Below are 18,226 nucleotides of genomic sequence, written 5' to 3'. Positions count from 1 at the left end.
CCCGCTGAGCTGCACCCCCAGCCGGCCCAAAGCAGAACCCCACACCCAGGTCTGACCCCTCCATCCAGCCAGGGGGTCAGAGCCCGGCAGAGCCACCCCTCCCCCGCCTCACAGCATGGGCCAGGGTCATTAGCCCCATGTTACAGAGAGGGAAACTGAGGCACAGAGATATCTGGGGGTTACAGCGGGGGCGGGGGGCTGGGAGTCAGAACACCTGTGTTCTTGCCCTGGCTCGGGAGGGGAATGGGGTCCAGTGGTTAGAGCAGGGGGCTGGGAGCCAGGAGTGGATGGGGACCTAGAGCAGGAAGGGAGGATGGCCCCAGGATGCTCCTGGGAGTCCAACACACTCAGCTGACACCAGCTATCTCTGGGGCCCTCTCCTTAGCCCCGCCCAGCAGCAGCTGTAAATCAGGCCCTGCCCCAAATGGGTGGAGCCCCCACATGCCCCTCCCCTCCCCCAGGGGTCCTGCCCCACCCTGGTACCCCCTTGGGTGTGCTACTCACAGGTGGGGTCTTGCTGAGCCGGTGCCTTTAATGCTCCCATAGAGCTGGTGATAAAAGTGAAAATCCCCTTGTAAATTTCATATTCCCCCCAACACACCCAGCGAGCCCCCCATCCTGCCTCACACTGAATCCAGTTCCCTAACCCCCGCTTGCCCCAACCCAGACCCCACCCCCATCCCGCTCTGACCACTAGGCCCCACTCTGCTCCCAGAGGCAGATATAGAACCCAGAACTTCTGGTCACCACCCCCACCACACCTCCCTGCTCTAACCACTTCTGGTCACACCCCCCATTCCTGAGTGGGGACAGAACCCAGGAGCCCTGTGACCGAGGGGGGAGGATCCAGGTTCCTACCTGCTCGGTCTCAATGTGGATCCTTTTCCTGCAGAGGGACACAAACCAGAATCGCTCATGAGCCCATCGCGATCCCCCGGTCCCAGCACCCGGCCACTCACCTCCACAGGGCAGCAGGGATGGGGGTGCCTGGGAGGCTCCCCTCTGCTGCTGGTGCTGAGTCTGGATCCCTCCTGGGGTGGGCCAGACCAGTAGGGGGCAGCGCAACACCATAGGTCAGGAGGAGGCACAGATTAACTCAGGGGGCTTTTCCTGTCCCCAATCCTCCCTCATTAGTGACTCATTATAACGAACCTGATCCAGGCCAGTCAGCTCCTCTGTCTCCCCAGGTACCAGAGAGGCAGGGTACCAGCGACTCATTATACAGGGACCCCCCCCTCCCGCCCAGTGCTGAGATGCAGCCACCTCTGGGGTGGCACAGCTGTGTGTACAGGGATTACCTACGTAACAGCGCCCCCTGCTGAGCCCCCCTCCTCCCTGGCTTTACCTGCACAGTCCCCCATCCCAGCAGTCACCCCATCTCGCCCTGCTTAGCGGCAGGTTTAACCCTTCCCTCGCTGGGCGGGGCACTCACTGGCTCGAGTTTTTCGGAAGCAGACAAAAGCCACGAGGAGGACGACGGCGGCTGCTGAGCTCACCGCAGCAATGATGGGCCAAGTCATCAAGTTTATTTCTGCAGGAATAGAACCAGCGTCTATCAGGGCCGGGGGGACTGAACCAGCGACTCAGCGGCCGTCCCACCCCCGCCCCGCAACTCAGCATCCATCGTCAGGGTCATTCTGGGGGTGGGGAGGGAGATTTTTGTAGCTGGGGCCAGTGCCAGCTGGGCAGCCCCTGGACCCCGACTCCTCTGTGTGTCCCCAGAGCAGGGGCAGCCCAGGGAGCATTCCTGGCAAAAGTCCCCCTGCTCTGCAGCTCCCCCTGGGGCAGGGATCCCCCCTCCCTCAGCCCCGAATCTCCAGTGGCTACTCCCCGGCCGGATGTCCCCACCTCTGGGCTCTGGGTAAAGCCTGGCTCTGAGTGTCCCATCAGTGCCGAGCCCTCGAGTGTCCGTCTGGGTGTGGGGCTGGGAGTGGGGACACCGAGCTGGATCACTCACCTGCTACCACCAGCTGCACGGGGTCACTGGGTAGCGAGGAGACGAAGGGCTCTGACCGGGGCCAGTAGCTGCAGCTGTAGCTCCCTCCGTGCTGCAGGCCCACGGTGGGGATGCGGAACTCGGCCCCGGCCCCAGCAGGGTCCATGTGTTGCTGCGGGTTCAGGTCTCCAGCCTTGTGCAGGAAGAACCTCACGTCCTGGTGCTGCCCCTGACACCGGATAGTGACGTCTGCTCCTGGGGCGGTGACCCCAGTGGGGCTCAGAGAGATGTTGGGTCTGGGTAAGCTGGGATCTGTGCACAGGAGACAGGCTGTGACAGCCAGACATGGGACCCCACCCAGCCCTGGCCTCCCCAGCCCACCCCAGCCCTGGGCACATCCAGAGGATCCTGGACAGAGATTCTCTCCCAGATCCCAGAGTTTCCCCCACCAGAATCCCTGCCTTGTGAGCTGGGCTCCAGCCCCACAGACACCGAACCGCGGCTTCCTAGTTCTTGGGATCCTCATATGCCCGTGTGTGGCCTCTGCCTAATTCCCTGCATCTGGCCTACCCTGGGTGTGTGTGGGCACGGCCAAGCTACCTGCAGCCGCCCAGGCTGGCTGCTCGAGGACAAGCCGCTCAGGGCGCCGGGTGCACACGCGAGTGGCTAGTCCTGCCCGGCCAGGGCTCCATTGCTGTTTTCAGCTCCATCTGAGCTAACCCGGGTGCCGCCCGCCAGCCCCCAGCTGCAGGGCAGACACCCGACAACAGCCCACAGCTCTGGAGTGACCCCGGGGTGGTGGCTCCCTGCCTCCGGCCCGGCCACAATCAGGGTCACGCTCATCTGGGCCGGGAACAGAATTTCCTCCGGGGCCAGGCCCAGGCTGAGAACGAGCTCCCCCAGCAGCCAAGGGCCCCCCAAACCTCCCCATCTCCAGCTATAGGGCCAGGCGCCCTCCCCCGGCTGGCCTGCTCCGTTATCGACCCAGGGCAGCACGGCCATTGACTCCCCAAACTGCCCCAGACCAGACCCTCCGCGGAGGGTGCAGACCTCCCCCGGGGAGAGGAGAAGAGATAACGACCCGCCCGGGACAGACGGGGCCATGTCGCTTAATGCTCGACTGGCAGGTTCCCGACACCGGGTGACCAGGGCAGGGTCAGACCATGTGCAGGGTAGAAGGCTGCTCCCCCCTGGCTGGGACCCCCCAGTGACTCCGTCCCCGCTCCCCGGCTGGGTGTCCCCTCTGCTGGGCCCAGAGCTCAGGGCAGAGCCTGGCTCTGAGTGTCCCACTGGCATGGAGCCGCCCTGTGGGGCTGGCTGGTGGTGGTGGTGGGGCTGGGAGTGAGGACGCTGAGCTGGGCCCCTCACCTGCTACCACCAGCTGCACGGGGTTGCTGGGCTCTGACCAGGATCTGAGCTGGGGGAGTAATAGCAGGTGTAGCTGCCTCCTTCTGCCCGGCTCACTTTGGGGATGGGAAATTCGACCCCAGCCAAGTCCCCGCCCCACGCTGCTGCGTTCCTGGCCCCAGCCTTGTACAGAGCAAACTCCAGACCCCGGCGCTGACCCTGACACCGGACGGTCATGGCTACCTCCAGAACGACCCCCCTGCTGGGGCTGAGTGAGCTGGAGGGTTTGGGGGAGCTGAGCTCTGCAGTGGGAGGGAGACAGGGCTTGAGATAGACCCCGGCAGAGCCACTGCGCCCCGTCCCCAGCGTGGAGCATCAGCGACAGGGCAGAGTCAGGGTCAGGGTCACCCTGGGATCCAGGGCACCAAGGGAACCACCTGAGACCTCCTCCCTCTCCACATGCCCACCTCCAGGGTGCTGAGATCCCCTCACCCTCAGATTGGCTGGATGTCCCATCCATTGGGTGCCAGGGCTCACGGAGACCCCCTGGGGCCTGGCTGGGTGTGGGGCTGGGAGCAGAGGTGCCGGGCTGGGCCCCTCACCTGCTACAATGATCTGCACAGGGTCACTGGGCTCCGAGTAGATGCCTGATTTGTCATGATAACGACAGGTGTAGCTGCCCCCGTGGTCCCGTCTGGCGCTGATGATGGGAAATTCAGCCTTAGAGCCGGCAGGGTCTGTATAAGTCAGATAGTTCCCATCTCCAGCCTTGTAGAAGAGGAACCTCATGCCCAGGCGCTGATGCCAACACTGGATGGTGACTTTTCCCCCGACAGGGATCACTCCACTGGGGCTGACAGAGATGGAGGGTTTGGGGTAGGACCCCTCTGGAGTCACAAACAAACAGGCAGTAAGTGGGGGTGACACAAACCGCGTCCGTCTGATTCAATCCTCTGCCCATCTGTCGCTCCAGCGTTTTACCCCCTGCCCGTCCCTGGGGTGCAGTCCGGCCCCGTGGCTCACGGCCAGGGTGAGACACAGGAGGGGGAAAGGAGATTTCCAGTCTCTGGTTCCTTCAGTTCTCCAGGGTCAATTCAGCCCTGTCCCCGCAGCAGTCGGGGTGACTCCAGATTGACCCTGGGGGGGGCTGAGATCAGAGTCACCCTCCTTCTGTTTTTCTAACATTGTAGCACAGCTGCAGCTCTGCTGAAGTTGGGCTGAACATGGATTACTCTTTAAAATATTCTAAAAACCACATTTACTCCAATTGTCCGGCAACGTGCTGCATACACAGGAGTGCAAGGTGGGGTTCGTGGGACAAATCTGAGTCCTTTGAGCAAAGGCTCCGAAAAACACATTTGCAAAATCCCCCGGTTGTTCTAACATTTTCCTGCCACCCCAGGGCTCAAAGTCTGGCTCTGCTCTGCCCCAAACCGCTCTCAGCTGCTGGAGATTTAGCTCCGCTCTGCATGGTGCCGGCGGGCCCCTTTGGAGACAGGATATTCCCAAAGCCGTTCAGGGGACGTTCCGACCGCCGGCCCGGGCTGAGCCTGACCCACGAGCAAAGCAGTGACACACGCGTGTGCAGCAAGCCGAGGGTGAGACACAACGGGGCCTTGCTCCAGTCCCTCTGCGTGTCCACGTCTTACAGCCCTGCTCTGCCTGACCCGTTCCCCGGGCTGCTGCCAGCTCCCCGGGCACAGTTCGGGGGTGCTGCGGGGTGGCTGGTGCCTTCACTCTGTATTTCCTGGGGGGCAGAGCTTTGAGTGCCAGTGAATTCACCCTGTGTGGTGCCCATCTCTGTAATGAGTGAAGCGAGGTCTCAGTCCCCACCTCTGGGTGTGGAGGGGAGCAGAGGTGCGACAGGATCATCCCTGTGGTGGATCTGCGCCCCTCACCCCCTCACCTACATCCCTCGTCCTTAATGTGGAAATTCCCCCAGCTGCCCCACTCCCCACAGATACTCACCTCCCGACACCCTGCTCCACCCGGCCAGCCAGCAGCCTGGAAAGGAAACGGACCGTTAGGGACCAGATCCCAGAGCAATTGGATCCTACACCCTGGGCTCAGATCTCCCCATGGGCACACGCCCTGGCTGTCTCTGATACTCACCCAGGAAGAGGATGGTGAGAGCAGATGCCATGATGGGGCAGTGGGGGACCCCTCAGCGCTGCCACCAACACCCCAGTGCTGAGCTCCACGGAGCCTGAGGCCCGAGTGCGAGGGGAATGAGGAACTGCGCCAGGGGCTGCAGCCCAGGGAGCCGGTGATGAGCTCAGCCCCTTTCTTCCCCATCAGCTGGTTTCTCTGCAATCTCCAGCCCAAATCTACCACGGTCAGAGCAAAGCCAGCGTCCAGAAAACCACATCCCCTCCCGCAGCTGCCCAGACCCCACCCCCATCACCACATTCTGTCACGGAGTATGGGGGAGTCCAGCTCTGCACCCCTCTTCCTGGGACTCACAGTGATCCCCAGCCAGCCAGTAAAACAGAAGGTTTATTGGACAACAGGAATGCAGGTGACAGCAGAGCTTGTAGGCACAACCAGGACCCCTCAATCTGGTCCTTCTGGGGGTTCAGGAAGCTTAGAGCCCAGCTTGGGATTCCCTGAATTCCAGCACCCAGCCCAAAACCGAAACTGAACTCACTTCTCCAGCCAGCCCCTTCCTTTGTCCGTCTTCCCAGGCAAAGGTTCTGACCCCCTGTCCCACAACCGGGCTCAGTTATAGGCTCAGCTCCTGTCCTTCACTGTCACGGAGTCCCCGGGTGATGCTCTGGAACTGCTGCCCACCAAGCCAGGCAGGACTTTGGGGAGCCTCCTCTCCCTTGGAGCAGACTGTCTGCAGGGCAAGCAGCTCACACGGCGTCACCTCCTGGGTCTCCTTGGAGCATTCAGCATCCTCTGCCCCTCCATGCGCTTCCCACAGTGAGTCCGCCCCGGCGGGGTCCTGAGGAAGCCACAGGGTCCTGCACCCCCACTTCACAGTCAGACGAGACTCTCAGCCAGCCAGTAACACAGAGGTTTGTTCGATGACAGGAACAGGGTCTAAAACAGAACTTGTAGGTACAGAGAACCGGACCCTTTGGCCAGGTCCATTCTGGGGGGGCAGTGAGCCAGACCCCCACGTCTGCACTTCACTCCTCGTCCCCAGCCAGCTCCAAACTGACTCACTCTCCAGCCCCTCCTCTCTGCTTAGCCCCTTTCCTGGGCCAGGAGGTCACCTGATCCCTTTGTCTCCAACACCTTCAACTGGCACCTTTGCAGGGGAGGGGCCCAGGCCATCAGTTGCTAGTAGACAGAGCACCAGGCATTTAGGTGCACTGGCCCTTTGCTCTGCAGCAATCACACACCCTGATCCCACCACCTAGATACTTAAGAACTGCCGAGGGGACACTGAGGCACCAACACAGTATTCAGAGCAAACATTAAGAACATTCCCAGTTCGTCACACTCATCTAAGTCATCCCCGGCTCTCCCATCCCCCACACAGACAGTCCCTACTGCATCACACATTCCAGCCCCACATGGGAGCTGTCCAGTTCAGAGACCAGCTGAGAAAGGGGAAATCTCAGGAGGCATCAAGAGGTGCCCAGGCTGCCCTGACTTTTTCCAGCAGGCCCGTCTAGCCTCCCTGGAGCAACAGCTCAGAGCAGAGGAGGGCTCTCCCTCCCGCACAGGGCCCCCCACAGAACAATCCTCTCCCATGGAGTGGGGCAGAGATTCCTTCCTGACCTGGCTGGGCCCAGCACCTGCCCTGGAGCATGAGGGTGGAGAGGCCTGGTCAACCCCCTTCTTAGGTAGTGTTGCTGCAGATGCTATTCTTAGCCAAGTGGCATGAGACAGAGATGGGACAGAGGGCTGGGGAACCAGTGGGTGGTTTCTGACCCCTGTGAGGTGGGGAGGGCAGGAGGGAGGGATACAGTTAGATCCTAAATTGCCAAAGCAGCAGCCAAAAAATCCGGGAAAAGAGGAAGTGTGATCAGAGCCAGCACTCGCTTTCTGTTTCTTTTACTGCCAGTGAAACTCAGCGTAAACCTGATTTCCCGGCAGCGACCCTGTAATATATCCTAGTTCTGGGGTATAGTAGTTAGAGCAGGAGGGCCCACTGCCCCCACAAGTGATCCTATCTCCCCTGGATGTGACACACACTGCCAGCACAGGGAGAGGGGCACTGGGGGCTGCCCAGGGGGTGCTGGTTTGTGGTTCTGTGTTTATTACAAATCTGGAGATTAACAGGATGCAAAATCACATAAAAGCTGCCTCAATGTGTCCCCTCCGGTGACGAAGTGGGACTGTTCTTAATGTTTCCTCTGAATACTGTGTTGGTGCCTCAGTTTCCCCTATGCAGTTCTTAAGCCTCTAGGTAGTGGGATAAGGATGTGTGATTGCTGCAGAGGAAGGGGCCAGTGCACCTAAATGCCTGGCACTCTGTCTCCTAACAACTGATGGCCTGGGCCCTTCCCCCTGCAAGGTGACAGCTAAAGGTGTTGGAGAACAAAGGAATCAGGGGACCTCCTGGCCTGGAGGAGGAGGGATTGGAGGGTGAGTCAGTTTGGAGCTGGCTGCGGACGAGGAGTGAGTGCAGATGTAGGTTTCTGATTCACTGTCCCCCAAAATGGACCCGGATGAGGGGTCCTGTTCTCCGTACCTAGAAGCTCTGTTTTAGACCGTGTTCCTGTCATCTAATAAACCTCTGTGTTACCGGCTGGCTGAGAGTCACCTCTGACTGCGGAGTGGGGGTCCAGGACCCTGTGGCTTCCCCAGGACCCCGCCGGGGCGGACTCGCAGTGGGAAGTGCACAGAGGGGTAGAGGATGCTCCAAGGGTCAGACCCAGGAAGGTGAAGCCGTGTGTGCTGCTTGCCCTGAAGACAGTCTGCTCATAGAGAGGGGACTTCACCAGAGTCCTGACTGGCTTCGTAGGGAGCAGGTCCAGAGCATCGCCCAGGGACTCTGTGACACCTTCCGCTCCTGGTGCTGAGCCCCCCACAGCCCCCCAAATGTTGGTCTCATAGACTCATAGACTTTAAGGTCAGAAGGGACCATTATGATCATCTAATCTGACCTCCTGCACAATGCAGGCCACAGAATCTCACCCACCCACTTCAATAACAACCCCCTAACCTATGTCTGAGTTACTGAAGTTCAAATTGTGGTTTGAAGACCTCAAGCTGCAGAGAATCCTCCAGCAAGTGACCCGTGCCCCACGCTGCAGAGGAAGGCGAAAAACCTCCAGGGCCTCTGCCAATCTGCCCTGGAGGAAAATTCCTTCCTGACTCCAAATATGGCGACCAGCTAAACCCTGAGCATGTGGGCAAGACTCACCTGCCAGCACCCAGGAAATAATTCTCTGTAGTAACTCAGATCCCATCCCATCCAACATCCCATCACAGACCACTGCGCATACTTACCTGCTGATAATCAAAGATCAATTGCCAAATTAATTGCCAAAATTAGGCTGTCCCATCATACCATCCCCTCCATAAACGTATCAAGCTTAGTCTTAAAGCCAGATATGTCTTTTGCCCCCACTACTCCCCTTGGAAGGCTGTTCCAGAACTTCACTCCTCTAATAGTTAGAAACCTTCGTCTAATTTCAAGTCTAAACTTTCTAGTGTCCAGTTTATACCCATTTGTTCTTGTGTCCACATTGGTACTGAACTGAAATAATTCCTCTGCAGTGGGAAAGGGGGACAGCAGCTTGATGGGATGGGGCTGCAGCAAGGGGAGGGCAGTCTGGGGCATCCCCCTTAAATCTTCCCTAGAAGCAGAGTTCTCTGGGGCTGTCACTGCAGGTGGGTGAGTCTGCCGCCCCCTGGGGGCCGGTGCCCCATGGCTGCGGGGGGTTTTCACTGCGGGGCACCCTGGCTCACACTGATCGCGGCGTACACGCTGGGCTGGGTGGGCTCGGGGGCGGGCTAGGCCCCCCGCTTGGCCTGCAGCGCCCGACCGTCTAGTCAGTGTAGGGGAGTCCATCGGCGCCAGGCTCCTGGGGGTGGGAGGGTAGAGAGTCCCTGGTGTGTGTGTGTGAATCCACCAACACTCCAAACACGCTCCCCGCAATCATAGAATCATAGAAGATTAGGGCTGGAGGGGACCTCAGGACATTCTAGTCCAATCACCTAGTGGTTAGAGCAGGGAGCTGGGAGCCAGGAGTGGATGGCAATTCCTTGCAGGTCAATGGCTGGGAAGGTCTGATGGAGAAGTGAATGGGAGACACACAAAACCCCAGGCCTGAGGTGGGAGAATGGGGGGCCCACAGAGGATGTCCCTGAGCTAGAGGGGGAGGGGAGGGTGTCCCCCAGAGAGTTGGTGGAGAGGGAAACAGGAAGCTCCGCTGACACCAGCTACCTCTGGGGCCCTCTCCTTAGTCCCACCCAGCAGTAGCTGTAAATTAGGTCCTGCCCCATGTGAGTGGAGTCCTCACAGCACGGTACTGAGATGTGGCCACCTCTGGGGCAGGACAACTGTGTGTGTATTCTATGGGGAGGGTGCCAGAGGGACTCCAGGGCATCAAGTGGGGGCAGAGCTAAGCGAGATTTGGGGGATTTTTTGTGCCAAGGGGCCCTGGGCTGAAGGGGTGGGAGGCTCAGTAGGGGGTGCTGGGCTGCAGGGTGGGGGGCTTGGTAGAGGGCACTGTCTGATCCAGCCTGGCCATCATTTCCAGCCCCTCCCCAACGGTGCCGAGGCACCAGCCAGACCTGGCTACACCGCCTCAGACCAATGGGCCCATCTAGCCTGGTATCCCACCTCCCACGCTGGCTGCTCCTGGCTGCTTCGCGGGGAGCTCCAGGGCACTGCCATGGCCATGGATAGTCCCAGCTGCCCCCAAAGGAAGCCTCCCGCTGTCCCATTCAAGGTGGGTTTGTGTTTGAAGCAGGAGGCTTCACTCCCCTCCCTGATCCGTCGGAGGGGGAGAGTCACTGCATTGATCCTCAGGGTCATTTCTAGGGGGTGGGAGATGGATTTTTGTGGCTGGGGAAGGTGCCAACTTGGCAGACCCTGGATCCCGACTCTGCTGTGCTTTCTCAGAGTGCGGGCAGCCTGGGGGATCATCCCCCTGGGAAAGACCCCCTGTTCTGCAGCTCCCCAGGGCAGGGATCCCCCCCCTCCTGCTTTGAATCTCCAGTGACTGCTGCTGCCCGCAGGCTGGGGAACACACCAACACCCCCAGTGACTCCGTCCCTGCTCTCCGGTTGGGTTCCCTGTGACAGAGTGGGAATTTTCTGTACAAACAAGGAGTCCCGTGGCACCTTAAAGACTAAGGCCATGTCTACATCTAAAATTTTGCAGCGCTGGTTGTTACAGCTGTATTAGTACAGCTGTATAGGGCCAGCGCTGCAGAGTGGCCACACTTACAGTAACCAGCGCTGCAAGTGGTGTTAGATGTGGCCACACTGCAGCGCTGTTGGGCGGCTTCAAGGGGGGTTCCGGGAACGCGAGAGCAAACCGGGAAAGGAGACCAGCTTCGCCGCGGTTTGCTCTCGCATTCCCGGAGCCACCCAGCAAACCGCAGGGAAGGAGACCTGCTTGCTCGGGGTTCCGGGAACGAGAGAGCAAACCGGGAAAGGAGACCAGCTTCGCCGCGGTTTGCTCTCGCGTTCCCGGAGCCACCCAGCAAACCGCAGGGAAGGAGACCTGCTTGCTCGGGGTTCCAGGAACGAGAGAGCAAACCGGGAAAGGAGACCAGCTTCGCCGCGGTTTGCTCTCGCGTTCCCGGAGCCACCCAGCAAACCGCAGGGAAGGAGACCTGCTTGCTCGGGGTTCTGGGAACTAGAGAGCAAACCGGGAAAGGAGACCAGCTTCGCCGCGGTTTGCTCTCGCTTTCCCCGAACCCCCCTGCAAACCGCAGGGAAGGAGACCTGCTTGCTCGGGGTTCCGGGAATGAGAAAGCAAACCGGGAAAGGAGACCAGCTTGATTACCAGAGGCTTCCTCCTTCCACGGAGGTCAAGAAAAGCGCTGGTAAGTGTCTACATTGGATTACCAGCGCTGGATCACCAGCGCTGGATCCTCTACACCCGAGACAAAACGGGAGTACGGCCAGCGCTGCAAACAGGGAGTTGCAGCGCTGGTGATGCCCTGCAGATGTGTACACCTTCAAAGTTGCAGCGCTGTAACTCCCTCACCAGCGCTGCAACTTTCTGATGTAGACAAGCCCTGACAGATTTATTTGGGTATAAGCTTTTGTGGGTAAAAAACCCACTTCTTCAGCTGCACGGAGTGAAAGTTACAGCTACCGGCATAAATACGAAAAGCAGGGAGTTACCTCACAAGCGGAGAACCAAGCTGGTGCAGTTGCTGCAGGTTGTTGGGACTGGGAGTGGCTGGCTCATTACAAAAGCAGTTTCCCCTCTCTTGGTATTGACACCCCCTCACCAGTTACTGGGAGTGGACCACATCCACCCTGGCTGAATTGGCCTTGTCAGCACTGGTTCTCCACTTGTGAGGTAACTCCCTTCTCTGCATGTGTCAGTATATGATGGCTACATCGGTAATTTTCACTCCGTGCGTCTGAAGAAGTGGGTTTTTTACCCACAAAAGCTTATGCCCAAATAAATCTGTCCGTCTTTAAGGTGCCACCGGACTCCTTGTTTTTGTGGATACAGACTAACATGCCTACCCATTGGAATCTTCTGTAAATATTTTGTACAAATCCCCTGTTTGCCTCAGTTTCTCCTCTATGTTGCATGGTTATCTGGGTTACGAACAAAGGCTGTTTACTCCCGGCCAGGCCATGACAAATATCTAATCGGTGTCTCGGGTTTGGGGGGCCCAGGGCAAAGCCCATCTCCGGGACATTTGCTACCTGCAGCCAACTAAGGACCATGGGTGGCCCAGTCCCCGCAGGAAGCCAGCCGGGTGTGACCAGCCGGACAGCCAAGGATTGAGGAGGAGCGGGAGATCGGGGGCTCACCCGGGAACCTGAGCAAAGAGGGAGCTGAGGGACAGAGCTGAGGCCCAGGGGAGCACCGCTTGGCAGGGGATCTGGGATGCCAGGCTGGACAAGGCTGTAACGTTTTTCTCTCCAAGCAAACCCAGGGCTTCCTGCGCTGGGTGCAGTGGCCTCCTAGCCCCTCCTGTGTGCTGTGCAGTGGGGTGCCCTGCAGGGCTGGCGGAGGGGTGCATTGCACCCCAAGATTGTACCAGGCTCCCTCAGGATCTGCCTCAGTGGCACTCGCCGAACAGCGCTCGTGATGGGAAGCCAGGGGGCTGCCAGCCCAGGGGCCCAGCCTCAGGAGGTGGGGGAGCCACGGGGCCCTGAAAGAAGAGTGAGACCCCGAGGGGGTCTGGCACATTGACAAGGGCTCCCAGAGGCTGCTCCAAAGCTGCGACCATAGCCCTGATCCGGTGGGTCTGTAACAGTCCCCTTTGCTGGGCCCAGGGCTCGGGGCACAGCCTGGCTCTGAGTCTCCCACTGGTGTGGAGCCCGCCTGTGGGGCTGCCTGGGTGTGGGGATGGGAGCGGAGATACCAAGCTGGGCCCCTCACCTGCTCCCACCAGCTGCACAGGGTCGCTGGGCTCTGACCAAGTGTCCAGATCCGAGTCAGGGGGATAATAGCAGGTGTAGCTGCCTCTGACTGCGTTCCTGGCCCCAGCCTTGTACAGAACAAACTCCAGACCCTGGTGCTGGCCCCGACACCGGGTGGTCACGGCTCCCTCAAGGGGCCCAGGGAGCCTCAAGGGGCCCAGGGAGCCGGAGGGTTTGGGGGAGCTGAGCTTTGCAGTGGGAGGGAGACGAGACGTGAGCCAGACCCTGGCACGGCCACTGTGCCCCGTCCCCAGCATGGAGCATCAGCGACGGGGCAAAGACAGGGTGAGGGTCTCCCCTGGGATCCAGGGCACCAAGGGCACCATCTGAGATCTCCTCCCTCCTCAGCTCACCTCCAGGGGGCTGAGAGCTCCCCCACACCCTACCTCCACTGGCTGGACGTCCCGTCTGCTGGGCACCAGGGCTCGCTGAGACCCCCTGGGGCCTGGCTGGATGTGGGGCTGGGAGTTGAGGTGCCGGGCTGGGTTGCTCACCAGCTACAATGATCTGCACTGGGTCGCTGGGCTCCGTGTAGGCAGCTCGTACTGATCTGTCACTATAAAGACAGGTGTCATTTCCACTCTGTTCCCGTCTGGTACTGGAGATGGGACATTCAGCCTCAGAGCCAGCAGGGTCCATGTAAGGGCTTGGCTACACTTGCAGATGTGGAGGGCTTTGGGTTAAACCCGCCTTCGGAGAGCGCAGGAGGGAAAGCGCTGCCGTCTGTCCACACTGACAGCTGCCATGGCTACACCTGCGGCATTTGCCGTGGCATTGGGAGCGGGGCATTATGGGCAGCTATCCCAGCGTTCAAGTGACTGCAACGTGCTTTTTAAATGAGGGAGGTGGGGTGGAGTGCGTTGTTTGTATGGGGGGAGAGAGAGAGTGGGTTTTTTGGGGGCTGAGAGTGCATCAGCACCCTGTCTTGTAAGTTCAGATCCCCCTCCCCCTGCCTCGCTCTCACTCCCTCAGTAAAGGTTTGCTTTGCCCTGTTGCAGATAAGCAGCCGCTGTCTGAAATGGAGCTCTGAAAAGACACTTCCGCATTCCTTGGGGCCTGCGCTGGCTTTTTGCTGCCCCAAGCAAAAAAAAGAAAAGCAAACCTGCAGGGTGGCCGGAGTGGCAGAGCAAAAAAAAACTGCGCAGGGTGGCCGGAGCACGGGTGCAGGGGGACTCCCGGCGCTGCAGACGTGCCCGGGAGTTTGCGGGGGGAGAGAAAGGGGGTGGTCAGGGCTTCTACCGTGTCGGCTGCCGGGAGGGCTCCGTGCCACTCCGGTCGGCGGGGAGGGAAGGACGTGGCGTGGGCTGCCCTGCTGGGCTTGCTACAGACCTGGCACCAGCTGGGGCAGACGGAGAGTGCTGCCCGCTGTCATCAGGGTGCTCCACTTCCTCCACGCCGCCATCCCCTACAGGGCATCCAGAGCAGCGAACCAAAAAGAAAAAAAAAAAGGACTGCAGGGAAGCCGCCCCTTGGAATCTGCCGCCCCAAGCACGAGTTTGCTCAGCTGGTGCCTGGAGCCCGCCCTGGCATTCCTCAGCCGATTTCACAACGAAGAGAACAGAGGCCACTTGACTTAAGGGGATTATGGGCCGTTTCTGGTGGTCAGTCAGGACGCTGTAACGTAACTCCTCATGCATACTGGCCCTGGGGCGGCTCAGCCAAAACGCACCAGCCGTTATCCCTCTCGTGGAGGTGGAGTACCAGGAGCGCTCTACGTAGGGTGACCAGACAGCAAATGTGAAATATCAGGATGGGTGTGTGTGGGGGGGAGGTTAATAGGAGCCTATATAAGTAGAAGACCTAAAAATCGGGACTGTCCCTATAAAATCAGGACATCTGGTCACTCTAGCGTGGACGGGGAGTAAGGTAGAGCGCTCTGGGAGGCTTTATTGCAGTATAAAGTGCCCATGTCGTTCCTATGTCCAGCCTTGTAGAGGAGGATCCTCATGTCCAGGAGCTGATGCCAACACCGGATGTTGACGTTTCCCCCCACAGGGATCACCCCACCGGGGCTGACAGAGACGGAGGGTTTGGGATAGGACCCCTCTGAATTCACAAACAGGCAGTGAGTGGGGGTGATAGAAACTGCATCTGTCTGAGTCAATCCTCTGCCCATCTGCCACTCCAGCGTTTTACCACTCCCCCGTCCCTGGGGTGCAGGCCCGGCCCCACGGCTCACAGCCAGGGTGAGACACAGCAGGGGGGAAAGGAGATTTCCAGTCTCTGATTCCTTCAGTTCTCCAAGGTCAATTCAGCCCTGCCCCGGCTGCAGTCAGAGGTGACTCTGGATTGACCTTGAGAGGGCTGAGATCAGAACCTGGCCCTGTGATGCTCTGTACCTCGGGAGAACACCCAGCACCCCCACGTTCATCCTCATAATATGATTGTGTGGGATCCAATGCAAAGTCTGGCATGTCGGGTGTCTTCAGAAGGCTCCTGATACACTGAACATTGTTGTGATAGTGATATTATAGGTTGTAATTTCACGTATATAGTTATGAGGCTGAAAATGTGTCTTCATGGCTTAAAACAAGCCCAGGCAAAAACTCTGCAGAAGCAGAGGGGCAGTTCACACCTCAACAGGGCATGTGTGGGACAAACCCAGCCCAGCCTCACAGGAACAAAGGACACTGGCCAAGGCAGCAACAAAGGGTCTGTTGGACTCTCCAGCGAGTCACCCCCCTTCCCTTGGTCAGTTTGGGATTGCGATGAGGTAATGCCCACCTGACTCTGAAGGGGGTGGGGGCAAAGTCAAGAGGGAAGAAAGGACATGATCAAAGGGAGAGACGTTTGCCATGTTCTCTCTCTTCCACCTCCATCTACAGACACCACCACCCAGTGACTGAAGTGCTGGTCGAAGGGGAGAGCCTGGGGAAGGGCAACCAGCCAGCCTGTGGTGAGGTGCATCTAAGTTTGTACGGGCGCTGAAAGTGCTAAGATCAGCGTAGAATGCGTTTTGCTTTTATTTCATTTGACCAAATCTGACTTCTTGTTTTTGCTTATCATCACTTAGAATCTATCTTTATAGTTAATAAATCTGTTTGTTTATTCTGCCTGAAGCAGTGTGCTTGGCTTGCAGTGTGTCAGAGATTCCCCTTGGGATAACAAGCCTGGTACAAGGCAAGTTCTTTGTTAAGTTGATGAACTCATATAAGCTTAAAGCGTCCAGTGGGCAGAACTGGGCACTGCCAGATGGAGGTTCCCAGGGGTGTGTGTGAGCGACGGCCCCCTTGGCCAATACCCGAGCAGGGGTGGAGAGTGGGGCGGGGGGGTTGCAAATTGCAGGGCCCAATGGGTGCAGGGCGTGGAGGAAGCGAGTTGGGGGCGGGCAGGCAGCAAAGCGGTGGGTCGATGGCTGCATGGGAATGAGCCCCCCCAGCTTCTCTGACCCTAGATTGACCCCCCAGCCTGTGCACCCCCCAACTCTCGCCCTTGATCCCGCCCTGTAACTATGGGGGGGTTGTTGCCTCCCCCACACCCATCCCCCCTGGCTGGAGCTGCCCCATTTCAACAATCCTGCCCCCCTGCCCTGCTTTTCTGTGTAGGGAGAGAGCCCCCCAGCCTACTCCCTCCACGCTTACCCCCCATCAGCCCGTCTCCTCCAAAGCCCCCATCTCCCATCTGGCCTGTCCCCGTCAGGGAGGAAGGCTGAGGGGACATGGGGTTGTGGGGGCCATTATAGGACAGGCAGCATGTGGGGCAGGGGGAGGGAAGGAGGAAGAATGTGGGGTAAGGGGTCTGATACTGAGGGGGCAGGCGCTGAGGGGGTCTGGGGCAGGTCAGTGACAGAGGAGAGGGGATTTGGGGTCCCCCATGTGTGTTTCAGGCTGAACCTGCCCCATGTGGGCACCCCCGAGCACTCACCCCACCCGGCTCCGCAGGGGTTTTGGCAGGAAACAATCCTGCCTCCCACTCCCAGCTCAGACCCACTGCAGGTTGGGGGGAGGCTACATGACAAAGTGTGGGGAGCAGATAAGGAGGGTCAGGAAAGAGTATTGGGATACTGGAAAGGTGGGTGGGGCGGGAGTATCTAGGAGTGATGGGAGGGGAAAGGGTGGTATTGGGGGGCTATTATGGGGCAGGGAATGTGGGGCAGAAAGTGCTGTAGGGGGCTGTGAGGGGCAGGAGACTGACAGGAAAGGAAGTGGGTGACCCAGGACTGAGGGGGCAGGAGCAGGAGGAGGGCAGTGAGAGGGGAACCTGCTTAGGTGTAAAAATCACAGCTCCCTCCTGGGGGGCACCATTGGCCCCAGCCCCTTCACACCCCCAAACAATCATGCTCCTTCTGGGGGGAGCCTGTCTGTCTCAAACTCCTGTCCCCCATCCTGGCCTCTCTCCCCTCAGCCCCCCTCCCAATACCTTCAACGTACTTCCCCCAAACTCCCAGCTCCCCCCAAACACCCACTATTGGAGGGCCCAGAAGCACCAGCAGCTAAATCGCTCTGCGCCCTGTTGTGTTCATGGAGACGCAGTAAAGGGCCCAAGGTGTGAACATGCCCCAGCCCCTGCCCCACACTGAACAGGGTGAAGCCCAGGCCGGGAGCGGGGTCCAGAGCCCTCAGCCTGCTCAGCCCCACAGCAAACCCCCCACTGACCCCTGGGACCGGCTGTTGCAGACCCAGCAGAGCAGGAACCAGAGGAGCAGTGGCAGGTGCCGTGTGAAACGAGGGGTTTGTTCCAGCCCTGGCCCCATTCGCTGGAGCGAGTCTCTAGCTGGAAAATCCCCCGGATTTGGGCGTCTCCCCGCTGGCCCCGGAGACACTAGCGACTGTCCTGGGGGGGCAGAGGAGCCAACGGAGCTGGGCTGGAGCCGGTGTCACCGTGACTGCTGTTAAAGTCTGACCCCGTTTCCTCCCGGCTTGGGGTCCAGCTGGGGGAGGGTCGATGGCATCGGGGTCCCTCTCTCCGGCTGCTCTGCTCAGGATGTCTCCGCGGAGCAGGGTCCGGATGGCCCTGGGGGCCCAGGAGATGGGGAGTGGCAGCCACAATGGTGAAGCGAGTCTCTTTCTTTAAGGCTCCAAAGGGCGGTGGGCAGCACAGCCCGTCCCCACAATATTTTGTCCATCAATGAGGCCTTGTTTCCAACACTCCAATTTGGGGTCATGGATTTCTGCTCCCTGACTTCTCCTATGTCCCAGGTGGGCCCCAGCCCAGCTCGTGGGGACTGTCCGGTGGCTGGTCGAGTTGGACTAATCCCGTCTTTCTGTCTCACCAACTTTCCTCCCCCAACGTTCATTCATCCAGGTTCTCGTGATGCTGCCTGAACTTCTCACTCACCTTCCGTCAGCTGAACCCACCATGAGAGGACATTTGGAGGCTCCGGTATCACAGCCGCCCCCTGGGGTGGGGAGATTTGGGGGTCAGGGAAGAAGGAAGCTCTGGGGGTTTGTACTATAGAAATACAGGGTGGGGAGA

At 59.3% G+C, this 18,226-nt stretch overlaps 1 protein-coding gene across 1 annotated transcript in view; it reads right to left on the bottom strand.

Moving 5' to 3' along the window:
• The window catches only part of LOC115641681 (immunoglobulin superfamily member 1-like), a 162,763-nt gene that overhangs the window by 580 nt on the left and 143,957 nt on the right, over nucleotides 1-18,226 (bottom strand). Inside the window, exons 13-20 of the mRNA XM_030545011.1 lie at nucleotides 12,771-12,939; nucleotides 5,396-5,446; nucleotides 5,252-5,287; nucleotides 3,886-4,170; nucleotides 3,343-3,585; nucleotides 1,958-2,248; nucleotides 1,433-1,531; nucleotides 960-1,031 (exon numbers count right to left, since the gene is read on the bottom strand). Coding sequence (XP_030400871.1) covers nucleotides 960-1,031; nucleotides 1,433-1,531; nucleotides 1,958-2,248; nucleotides 3,343-3,585; nucleotides 3,886-4,170; nucleotides 5,252-5,287; nucleotides 5,396-5,446; nucleotides 12,771-12,939 — 1,246 coding nt within the window. The remainder of the gene's footprint in view (nucleotides 1-959; nucleotides 1,032-1,432; nucleotides 1,532-1,957; nucleotides 2,249-3,342; nucleotides 3,586-3,885; nucleotides 4,171-5,251; nucleotides 5,288-5,395; nucleotides 5,447-12,770; nucleotides 12,940-18,226) is intronic.

This window comes from Gopherus evgoodei, unplaced genomic scaffold, assembly GCF_007399415.2.
Source record: "Gopherus evgoodei ecotype Sinaloan lineage unplaced genomic scaffold, rGopEvg1_v1.p scaffold_35_arrow_ctg1, whole genome shotgun sequence".
Lineage (NCBI taxonomy): Eukaryota > Metazoa > Chordata > Testudines > Testudinidae > Gopherus > Gopherus evgoodei.
The sequence above is the reverse complement of the archived record's forward strand: the minus strand, read 5'-3'. Positions and strand labels throughout refer to the sequence as shown.